Source organism: Ursus maritimus, unplaced genomic scaffold (assembly GCF_017311325.1).
Source record: "Ursus maritimus isolate PB19 unplaced genomic scaffold, ASM1731132v1 scaffold_30, whole genome shotgun sequence".
Lineage (NCBI taxonomy): Eukaryota > Metazoa > Chordata > Mammalia > Carnivora > Ursidae > Ursus > Ursus maritimus.
The window spans coordinates 13,961,223-13,973,670 of record NW_024425564.1 but is presented as its reverse complement, the minus strand read 5'-3'; the positions used below and the strand labels follow the sequence as shown (position 1 = coordinate 13,973,670).

At 37.4% G+C, this 12,448-nt stretch overlaps 1 protein-coding gene across 1 annotated transcript in view; it reads left to right on the top strand.

Annotated features, from left to right (window-relative positions):
* The window catches only part of GMDS (GDP-mannose 4,6-dehydratase), a 596,996-nt gene that overhangs the window by 129,368 nt on the left and 455,180 nt on the right, over window positions 1-12,448 (top strand). The window contains exons 2-4 of the mRNA XM_040644987.1: window positions 756-800; window positions 9,441-9,528; window positions 11,115-11,224. Coding sequence (XP_040500921.1) covers window positions 756-800; window positions 9,441-9,528; window positions 11,115-11,224 — 243 coding nt within the window. The remainder of the gene's footprint in view (window positions 1-755; window positions 801-9,440; window positions 9,529-11,114; window positions 11,225-12,448) is intronic.

Here is a 12,448-nt window from a genome sequence, read left to right as displayed (position 1 = left end):
TTTATTTGAAGTTTATGAATGTTTGTGTATGCATACATATTCAGTGATAATAATATAAATATGATCATGTTTAGCACCCCCACCCAAAACTCTTTTACAGTGATTTTCCAGAACCCTTGAGTTAGAAGCCAACTCCCACCAGTGCCTAGAAGGTCTTCCCCCACAAAGGTGCTAACCTTCCTCCTCTCTGCTATAGTGTCTTTTTTCAGTAATGTTAATAACGCCTCCTCCTTACACTCACCTGCATTCTCCCCCAGTCCCCACAGCTCCCATCTCATTCCTTCATCCGCGATTCCTTTTTCACAACCACCCAGAATTAGTCTGATTCCTGTTTTATGTTCCTATAGTACCAAGGCCTTCTGCTTTGCAACACATATTTTGCATATTTCACGCAGCTAGTCCGTGGCAAAACCTAAACCTACATCCATCTGAAGTGTCATGTTCTCTCTCTTGCCCCATATTATGTCCCTGGATTTCATTTCCTGCTCGGTAAAAAGGACAATGATAACACTTTACTGTGCTTCTGTGGTGCTCAAGTGAGATAATGTCTATGAATATGCTTAATGAACAGTGGAAAATGGAACACTATTCTGTTTTTACCATCATTAGCTGTATTATTTTTATTCTGGTTGCCATGATCCTTAATTCAAGTTTATATAGCCCCTTCAGTGCGTTTGTCAAAGCTCTCAGTCTTGGCTGCCTTCTACACTAGCTATGAAGGGTCTGACAATTGTCAATTTTCCTTCTCTTCCCAGGATGGTTCATACTTGGCTGAGTTCCTGCTGGAGAAAGGCTATGAGGTGAGTGACTCAGTGAGCAAGCACAGGCTGGTGGAATCACTTGGACACAGTGGCCTCCTGCTTCCTCTGCCGCCGTCGTCCTGTGTGTGTTTTCCACTGAAACTCTGATAACAAATCAAAATCAGGGGAAGAATGTGCCGCTTGGCTTGTAACAATGCCAGCTCATTGTGCTATTTATCTGCTGGTGAGCACTGGTGGCTTCCCCCTGTTCCTTAGTATTTAACTGCTTTGCACGCTTCCCACATTCTCAGATAAAGCAGCCTGGGTAAGCTGAAAGCTATAACATTATTAGGGTTAATTTATGATGTAATGTGTTACATAAAAAAGTCCCACTCACAGTGAAGTCACTTAATTCGGAAATTGCACAGAGCAATAAAAACTAAGCTGATCTTTGGCAAGCTTGAATGAAACATTTACACTCAGAGGTTTTTTCATTCTAATAGGCAGCCATATATTTTATGGAAGCTGAAACTTCTGGGTTTGCAGCTGGCGTCATCAGCATTGTTGTCTTCTTTTTCTCCTCTTTTGTCCTCTCCTTGAACATTTTCTACTTTCCTTAAAGGAAACAGGTTTTACATACTAAGTTTGATGTAACTTCATGTGTACATCTTACCTTCTTAAGAACAGTTTTCTATATATAAGTTCATGCTGTACAGAGAACAAAAACCTATACAGTGACCCATATGCTCTGGTCTGATTTGGGAGTGTTTACATTAATAAATTTGGATTCTCTAGATTATTCTAATTGTAGGTGTACTGTTTAAAAAAATGTGCAGTCTGGGCAGATGGAAAAACAACAGCAAGGAATTTGACATCTAAATGCCAACAGGATTTGAAGAAAAGGAAGTGAATTTTCTTATTATAACTCATAATCTTTTCTGAGAGCCTTAACTTTTTAGACTTTAAGAAGTAATAGCAGATATGTTTAGCACCTTCTGTTCCCGTACAAAGCCAGCTAGTTCTATATCTTGCAAAAATATCAAAATAAGACAAATATAATTATGAAAGTATACATGTACACTTATGTCATAATTGAGTAATACATACATATTCTGCAGAGCAGAGAATTTTAGAGTGGATCATATGTAGTACAGAAGAGTTGGTTTTAGATAAAGACTACTAATTTATTCAGACTACATTAATTTAATGCTTTAATGAATCTAAAAGGGAAGGATTGGGAGAGAAATTATTTTGTTTCAGGGGTTGGCTCTGGCTGAGAGGTGTTTGGTAGCTAGAGAGGAGTTAGTGATTTGGCTGTGTATCAAGTGAACCAAGAGCAGGAACTTAGTAAGAGCTGATGGGGTTCAGGATGTGCAGCCCCAAGATGTGGTACCTTAGCACATTGAATATTTTAAGCTGAAGGAGTTTGAGAAAACAGAAGGAGTTTGAGAAAACTGTAGAAATTTCTCCTGTTAATCTTTGTTGGTTTAATGTGGAGGAGGAAAAAAGTTTTCCTCAACCCTCTTAGGGTCCCTGGCTGGGTCTGAAAATTAAACTGAAAAGTATGGAATTTTATTTAATATAAGTTTTATATGACTGGGAACCAAATGAAGATACAAAGAAACTGTTAAGGCTAAGTATTTTTATGTTAGATTCGATGGAGAATGGATGGTCTTAAAGAAATATGACAGGTCAAGGAGTATGAGGTAAGTGTAGGAAACTTAACAAGATCTGTTTGTTTGGATTCTTCTTGGCATCCCCTTGTCGTCAGAGATAAGGATGTTCCTTTCTTTCCAGTTATAGTGGAGGGCATCTCTCACTGGAATGTTTCATGACTGTTTCAGGGGGGAAGAGCAGGGGGAAAGTTAGAGTGACTTTCCTGTTTCTATTGTTTTGTCAAATTCCTTCAGCTTAAAATATTCCATACACCAAGGTGCCATATTTTGGAGTAGCATGTCCTGAACCCCATCATGGTCATTGCAGTTTTGGAGAGTGAGGTGGTATGTCAGAGTGCTTAAACTGTGTCGATGTTGAAATTTACTTCCAAGGACGACATGGGGGACTAAGACATGAGATGAGGTTGGTGGCAATAAGTCACATCTGCAGCTAGTCCAGAGGAAAACGGAGCAAGTATGGTGGTGTGAGGTGGAGTAGTCACTGTGATAATGTGGTGGACTAATGATAGGGCCTGGGGTTAATGTGGATATGGTAGACGGTGGATGGTCTCAGCGTTACGGGAAATGGCTAGGAAGAAGACATGCACAGAGACATTCAAAGCTCCACTTAGGTGACTTATTAAGGAACTAGCAGACTTCAGAAGATGGGTAGTAATGTTCCCAAATGGATGATAGACTTAGAAATAAACGTAATGAGAACCTAGGACTGCCAGGTGAGCTACAAATGTTTTTGTTCCATTGGCATTCGAAATCATAAGAGCAGATTTGATTCTGATAAAGACAATAGAAGGCCCACTTGGCAAATCACAGTTAATGGGAGAAATGAATCATTGAAACAATGTTTGGCAAGAGAAGAGAGGTTTAGGAGTGAGATCCATAAACTGATAGAAAGAGATAGTATAGACAATACAAGAGGAAGGTATAGCACTGTAAAGCATAATCAGAAATGATTCCTTCTCATAGTCCAGGGGAAATATGAGTTTTGTAGGAATAGGGGAACGAAAAGGTGTTTATCCATATTGTATTCAATTTTAATAGGCTGCTGTCTTCCATTTTAAGAGATGGCTATAAAATTAGAGGATAAGCTATTAAGGGAAATCTAATGGTGGCACAGACTTCATCTTTTTGAGTTTGGGTTGAAGTAAATTTTTCGAAGAGGCTGAATCGGAAATTTTCCAGAATTATCAGCCAGCAGTCCCTAGTTGCTCAAGACCATGAGCAAGATGATAGGGTTCGTAGATAGCATGCAGTAGGATAAGAGGAGACACCTGTCTGTACTTGAATCCATAGGGTCAACATCAACAATTTGGATGAGCACAGACTTCTAACTTAGTAGGTTCTCAACCTGCAGTGTGCATCAGAGCCACCCGGAGACCCCATAAAGATGAGGATGGCTGGTTCTGGGCTCTGGAAATTAGCCTTTCTAATAAGCCCCCAGTTGTTGCTAATGCCACTCTCCTGGATCTTAACAGCTTGAGAGCCAGTACAACTCTAGGTTCAAATGAGATCATTTAATCATAAGGCGAAGATGAACAGAATTTCTTAAGGTACCTTAATTTGTGGTGCTTTCCTTCTCTGAGCTTTTATACTATTTTGTATTTAGTCTTTGTATAAGGAATATCACTAGGCTAAGAAATAACTGGAAACAATATACTTTGGGATAGCAGAGTACAAACCAGAAACAAATAAACACTGGGAAGAAGAGCTACAGATTCTGTGAATAGGCTTGATAATGAGGCTGAGTTCTTTCTAGAACAGAAAGGGACAAATTTTTAATTGTCTAGCAATGGCAAAGTCAGCCTTTCATTGTGAAGGTGGGGAGGCATGGACTCTATGGAGAAGCAGTAGTCAACTGGAGGGGAGCAGATTGAAGAGCAGAGGTAGGTTGGTGTGGCAGTGATGGGGTGGCTCTAGGCAAAGACAAACACTATCTAAGAATTAGCATAGCCCAGTTACAGATAATCCTTTACTTTTTCTTTAGTCAAGAAAGCAGAGTAAAGGTATAAAAAGGTTGGTTAACTTTATTAAGCAAAAATAGACATTTGCATATGACTTAAAGGAATATCATGTATGAATAGTCTGATTAGTTATGGTTAAATACGTTGTATGACATCACACATTAGATTCCTGAAGCTGTGGGGCCTTCTAATGTGGCCAGTGAAATCCATGCATCTGGTCATGTTCTGAATGAACTATTTATTTATTTATTGTTTAAAGATTTTATTTATTTATTTGAGACAGAGACAGAGCATGAGCAGTGGGGAGGGGCGGAGGGAGAGAGAGAAACAGACTCCCCGCAGAGCAGGGAGCCCGATGTGGACTCGATCCCAGGACCCTGGAATCATAACCTTAGCCGAAGGCAGATGCTTAACCGACTGAGCCACCCGGGCGTCCCTGAATGAACTATTTAATATGAGAAAGTGAAGGATTGCTTTATTCCTGGTCCAGTTCTCATCGAGAAGAGACTCTATATAAAGGTTTAAAGTTACAGTTTTTAATGTTGCTTGTTTCTTGAATTGTGCTTAATATTAATCATTAAGGAGAGCACAAAGAGAATTAATCTAACACTTATTATTTATAGAATGTAAGTGTCATCTCATGAAGAGGAAAACTAAGGATTATCAGGTTTTTTAAAAAATTGCCCTTTAGGGGCACCTGGGTGGCTCAGATGGTTAAGAATCAGCCTTTGATCTCAGAGAATCTGTTTCTTCCTCTGCCTCTCCCCCTGCTTGTGCTTTGTGTCTCTCTCACTCAAATGAATAAATTAAATCTTTTTAAAAAATTGCCCTTTACAATTTCGAATATTCAACTCTACAGTTGTTGAAGTGCAAAGGATAATTCTCCCTTAAGCCCTGTCAACCAGCTTCAGAGCAAGGGAGGTGAAGGAGGCCATCTAGCTCACTGTGGCAAGGAGGCCCTTAGGCTCGGGTACTGGACAGCATGTGTTCTAATCCTCCTTTGCCACCGGCTAGCCCTGTGGCCTTGGGCAGGTCACTGGGCCTTTCAGAGTTAGCTTCTCAGGTAAGAGGGGATGATAAATGCACCTGTTTCCTAAGGTTATCTTGAAGATTAGGTGAGACAATGCTTGGAAAATAGTCCAGAGAAGCTCTGTGGGATTTGTGGGGCTTTAGTTGATATAAGAGTGACAAGGTGATACAGTACTTGATGGTGACAAGCCTAGGGATACAGATTTTATAGAAGGCTCCTTAGTCCAATTTATTAATTAGTCTTAGTGAAAGGCAGGCCTGTTACATTTCCCAGGATCTTAGCCCCGTGCACGTTCCTTCTGGGCACGAGGGGAAAAGGGACATTGATAGAAGTGAAGTTTCTTGTGAAAGTTCCAAGTGGTTTCCTAGCATCACTTTAGCAGATAAGACAACAACATGTACTTTTGTCCCCAAAACACAGAGAAACCAGAAAAGCAAAGGACAAATTTAAATCTTTTAAAAGCAAAAATATGTCTGGGAATAAATGAAAAATTTATATTAAATAATATGGCAACAAATACAATACAACATATCAGAATTTAGAGTAAAGAATAGGTAAATTGTGGATTTTCCTTCTAAGAGAGGAATTATGACCAGGGAGTATGAGGAGAACAGAAAGGAAATGACGTATAAGGATTTCCAGTTGTTATCTCTGGGAGATTATTTGTTAGAACATGGAGTTCCTATACATCCACTCATGATCTGTGAGAATCTGTGAAATATTTTTTCTGGTTTGTTGACTATCCTACAAGCCTTGGTGAAAAAGGCAAAGTTTTTATGGATTTCATTTTGAAAACATACTGAGTGTTGGTAGGAGGGACCTTGTGTACACTTCAACTTGACCACTTCCATTGGCTGTGTGATCTCAGGCAGCGTTCTCACCTGTAGAAGGGAAGTGATACAAGGAAGGGTGTTGTGAGGACAAGTGATTTAATGCCTGTGAGGAGCAGTGTCTGGCATATGGTCATTGCCATGCACGTGTTAGCTATAGACGTTACCTGTATAATCTGTGCTTTTCAAAAGGCAAGTGGCATTAAACATCCCTGGGCCGTTATCCTGGCCTCCAAGAGAAATCTAGACATTGAAGAATTTGAAATCTAGTGGTAACAGTTTTCTGCTTTCTTGACTGCAATAACAAACAAACAGATACTGAAAGATATGAATTCCAGTGGTAACAATTTTCTGTTTTCACGATTGTAATAAATAAACAAAGGAGCAAGCATTTCTCTGTTGTATTGCCTAATCTGACTCTAGGTTTTGAAGTCAAACTAACTTTGTTCTGACATTGAGAGAACTTGAAATTTTCCTTTTCATCACTTAGTTAAATGGGACATGAAATTTCTTTGTCAAAGTACTCCTTTCTGTTTAAGACCTCAGTTTTTCAGAATTAATATTTTGTTTTTGATCTGCTACAACATAATAGTGATTTTGATTAAGTTTATATGGAGTCATATTCAGCTCATTTATCTTTTCGCTTTGGTTTCCTAACTTCTCATCTCTTTTCCCCCCCAAATCCTTATAAAAACAAACAATAACCTTACATACATCCCTTCTGTAAAGAGAAAGCTGCTAATCTCAAATTCTTAACTAGATTATCCAGTTTGCACACATTTTGGCTTGTCTTAAAGTTTGTATTTCACCTGTCTCTGAAGCAGACAGACTCAGCTTTCATTAGTTCTTAGAATAATACTTGCTGTCATGGATTAAGCATTTGGCAGGTCTTTCTTTCCCTGTATACACATACCAAAAGTTGGGAGTGAGGGGAAATTAAAACACATTTTTTCGTATTAAAAAAACCCTAGTGCTTAATGCTTTTGGTATAAGTGTAACAAAAAGTCCTATGTTATTTATTTGCTGTGACTTTGTGTAGTTGTCTGATTTTATATTGAACCCATCAATACCATTTAATATTTTTATCAGGGCCTTTTATGTTTATATGCAAGGTGTATGTATATGGAGTTTCTCTTTGTTTCAGGATGTTGGAATATGTGACTTACCCAGAATCCAGCAATTAAGAGGAAAGATAGACTAAATCATATTATTCTTATTCTTATGTTCATTATCAAAATTAAATGATCTGTTTTTAGAACATAGAGATTCCTTTATATCCAGTGAACTAAAGCTCTGCTTACGTCTGAGAAAGCTGTATTTCAGAAATAACTTGGTGGCAAACACCAGTTTTGCTATATATAAGTATATATGTGAACTTGGTTTTTATAAACAAAAAATTGTTTGTTAAAATTGTGTGTTAAACAAAATTATTGTTTGTAGAGCAATTCAACTTTACAATTAAGTAACAACATAAAAAATTGGAGGCCATGAAGTAGAATAAATTCTAAGCTTGATGTGTTATTTTATCCACTTCTAAATTAGGAAATGGGGGTATATACCCAAATCTCAATTTAACGTTTCCTAGATTTTACAGTTTGCCTCCTAAAATTTGTCAATGAAGTTTGTGATGTTCCCTTCTTAAAAATATTTTCATTTTTACCACATTTTCTTGGGCTTAGTTCTTTTGGAAAATAGTGTGGATGAGTGCTTTTCTCTTTGGCTAAAGCAGCTAACCAACAGAATTATTAATTGTGGGTGTGTTGTAGCCTTTGCAGAAGTTAATTTCTCATGTATGCCACATAAAATGACGATGACATGTCTTTCTATTTGAAAGAAAGTCTTATGTGCTTATAATTCCACACCTCCCCCCCCCCCAGCATTTGGAATATTTGAGTCATGCCAAGGATTAATTTCAGTTTGAAACAGACAGAAAACGATTGAGTTAAAATATAGAAGTGTATTCAGCTGCAAATGAAACTGCCCAATATTTGAAGGAACACTTCTAAAATAAGTGAAGGATTAAAACTGCCACCAGTAGAACTGGAACTTGGGCGGCTGGTGACATAAGCTTGTATTAGCATTGGCAACACAAAGGGAGCAATCTTGACATAAGAAGGAAGTGAGACCAGGTCTTGAACAATTTCTCTTATGTATCAGACACAAATAGTCTTTTCTTTGGTATCAGACAGGTATGCATTCTTGTTCCAAGGACTTTCTTCCCCCTCACACTAATCATGGTTAAGTTAAAGATAAAAATTAAAAAAATGAAAAATCCTTTCTTCATTTGAGTTTTCTTCGTGTCTTAAATCTAGTAGAATACAAGTCTTGTCCCTCATCTATGCTATTTCTTTTTTTTTTTTTTTTTTTTAAAGATTTTATTTATTTATTTGACAGAGAGAGACAGCCAGCGAGAGAGGGAACACAAGCAGGGGGAGTGGGAGAGGAAGAAGCAGGCTCATAGCGGAGGAGCCTGATGTGGGGCTCGATCCCGGAATGCCGGGATCACGCCCTGAGCTGAAGGCAGACGCTTAACCGCTGTGCCACCCAGGCGCCCCCATCTATGCTATTTCTTGTCCACAAAACTGGATAATAGCAGCTGCTATCTGTACTTGTGGACACAGGTATATTTATATACATGTAATAAGCTGGATAATAGCAGCTGCTGTTTATATTTGTGGATGCAGGTATATTTATATATATGTAATAGGTGCATGATGCAAAGCTCTGAGGACCTTGGAAGGATGTGGTGGCATCAGAGCGTCTCGGGCTCATGCTTTGTGTTACAGAAGCTGCGAGGCAGTTTTACCGACATGGCCTCACATGGTCTGTCTTCGGTTTCAAACTGAGGAGATATTTTGTCAGCAGCAGGGCTCTAAGTGTGTGTGTGTTTGGAAAAGGAGACATTTGAGTATCTGTAACTAAGGATTTGCTGTGAAGTCACATAATTATCTAATTACTTTTGTTGAGATTGGCAGTGAAAACACCACAGAGAGATGGAGGTGCAATGCTCATGGCTGGTGGGCAGTGATTGGGGGAAAGTAAGCAGTGGAACTATTTTTAATAATTTAAAGATAATGTTCATAAGTTATAGGCTTAAGTTATAGTTATTTTTTCACAAGGTAAGCATTAACAAAAGAACCTCTGAGTTGTTTATTAATCCTCATTGCACATTTATAACTTATCTTTCCACATTATAAAAAATGCAGGTCCATGGAATTGTGCGGCGATCCAGCTCTTTCAATACAGGTCGAATTGAACATCTGTATAAGAACCCCCAGGCTCATATTGAAGGAAGTAAGTCATTTTCTTTTCTAAAATTTCTTTCTATACTTCCTATATTATGATAAGTTATTTTCAAGTGTCATTTTTCTCAAAGCCCATCAAGTTGCAATTATTTACCCATGAATTGCCTGCATTGAATGCTATCTGCATGCTTTGAAAACCCTTCCATTGCTTGCTGCCCCTGGGCCACAGTGTCATCTTGGTTTGGTTGTTACAGGATATTGGTCAGATGCTGCTGCTCAAGAAACCAAGAGTAGACATGCCTTTGATCACCCTTCTCCAGGTGTCCTTATCCCCTCAAGTAAGATCAGGTCCATATTCACAGAACACTCCTTTGCTTTTTATGTTTGGTCTAATGTAATCAAGCTAAGCGATCTTTGTACATTTATTTAATTTTTAAAATAATTTGTGAAGACAGGTCCAAAAACAGGTGGCAGTCAAAACTATATTTAATTGCTTTGCAGATCACTGTTTGCAGTTGCATGTTATTTTTGTTAATAAAGTTGCCTGAATGTGGCCAGATAGTCTGCATTGCTCAGTTACAGTGTTTTCTCATTTGCCCTTTATAGCAGCTCCTAAGTTTTTGAGTGAAACCATTTTACAGATGAGGAAATAGAGGCAGAGAAAGGTGGTAACTTTATCGAGGTCGCATACCATGTAAAAGACAGAGCTAGGACCAGGACACTGGGTTTTTAACTCCCAAGTTCAGCCTGCTTTGCTTGTCCAGTTTTTCCAGCTAGCAGGGATGATTCAGTCAGCATGTAAAGCATAAATCATTTTGTATTCATTTCAGAGCACCAAATATTTGCAGGTTTGGATTTACTTGTACAGGTAGTGACATCATCAGGAAGATAACCTAGTTAGTTGTCTCCACTAAATGCTTTTTACCTTAATATTCAGATTATTCAGTATATCCTCTTTGAAAATTATTGTCATTTTTGTGCAAAGTGCAGAATGGTAGTGCCATGGGATCTAGACATAGATCAATACTATGTGAAAATAATGAAAATATCAAGCTAGCAAATCGCCCATCTGCATGTGTCAAATTCAGTGAAGTCAGTGTAAGGATATGCTGAGATTTAGGGTTAGAATAGGTTAGTTGTCCTAATCAATTATGTCTCTACATCAGGCATTTTGTGGATGGCTTAAGGATTGATGTTTATGAAGTACTTAAAAATCGCTAGTTAAAAGTATTTGATTCACTATTACCAGTGTATTACAGAGTTCTTCAGACAATATATGCATTTTTGTTAGATTTTCTTTGAATCTCACTCCTATGTAACACATCTTACAAACTACTTGGGAACCATAAGATACAGTCATTATATAACATCTGTCTTGATAAGATTTTTAAAAAACTTCATTTGAGTTTTTATATACCCTCTTTGTAGGATCTATAACCAGACATAGGCAACAAATGTGAGTATCTTTCTACCATTTAGGTTCTTTAAGGATGACAGTTATACTCTGCTGTTCTGAAACCAGTGTGGTTTTCAGACTTTCAGAATATACTTTTCAATTTTGATTTTTTAAAATATTTTTTTAAAGAATGGGCTTATGTTTTTTTCTATCTAATGGTATGCTTTTGAATTCTAAAGACATGAAGTTGCACTACGGTGATCTTACTGACAGTACCTGCCTTGTGAAGATCATTAATGAAGTAAAGCCTACAGAGATCTACAACCTTGGAGCCCAGAGCCACGTTAAAGTAAGCCATTTTTACGCTCAGATTTCTCTGGCTGTGTTCCTGAGTTGTTCTGTAGTTTACTTTTTTCTGTTTCTTTTGTTGTTGTTGTGGTTTCTTAATGCAGGCACTACTCCTAGTCTTCAAGTTTAATTAATCAATCTAATAGAAATACTAATACTTTTTAAAAGTGGATTCTCTGTTACTGAGCAATATAAAATCTTACTGCTAACATTAAAATAGCAGTATTCATTTATTTTGGGTTGATCTTGTAGTCTATTTTCTGCCATTTCAAACCACATTGTGAATGAAGTGTTTTGTTAAAATGTTGGAAAATATAGCACAATAAAACTTATATTTTAATATTAATTTTTGGTAGTAATATTATTGGCTGAGAAAATAATATTTTTTGAGTTCAATAGTATGTTAAAATTAACTGAATTAACTTTTTATTGTAAGTAGTAAAAATCATGGGAAGAAAAACTCTTTTTAGCTTGTTGTCTTCTCAGTGTGATACAGCTAATGTTGATTTCTTTCCCTTAATTCAGATTCTCTGGTAGTCTACCAACCTCTCTTTAGTTTTTCTTTCTGGAACAAATTGTAGTAAACCTGAGAAGCCCATCCATAGCGCTCTAGCAATCTGCTTAATTCAAATTTTCATTTTTGTTGCTATATCCTGGTGTTCACTTGAGTGAGTGAAATCTGAACCAGGAGTGATATGAGTTCTGTTTAGACACTTATTCAATCAGAATAGTGGAGCTGAGAAATAAGAACAAATAACTCTAAGTTAAAAGAGCCCCCTGCCATCCTGCCAAAAAGAGTCCAGAGAATTTATCAGTTTTTTTTAATGAACGAATTCAGCAGTGTTATTTCAGAAATACTTAACGTGATTTGTATTCCTCCATATCCCCAACTTTAGAAGGAATGGAATCTATATGCCTGTTTTATATCTCTGCTAGTTTAAGGGAGAAACTATAAACTAAATAAAATGAAACCAGGTGTGGAATATAGTGAGAGAAATATAGTGGTTAACCCAGTCTTGTAATATTAAATTTAAAAATAGTGTATAAATTCTCATAATTTACATTTTTCTCTAATATGTTATCCTTGAAGGATATTTACATATCAGTAAAGATACTTCTTATCTGTGCTGCCTCGGGGAAAAAAATTTTCCCCTTTCTTAATCTCTGATGATTCTGTTCAGTATCCAGTGTTAACCTTTGGGCTGTGAAAGTTATCAGGGTCTTT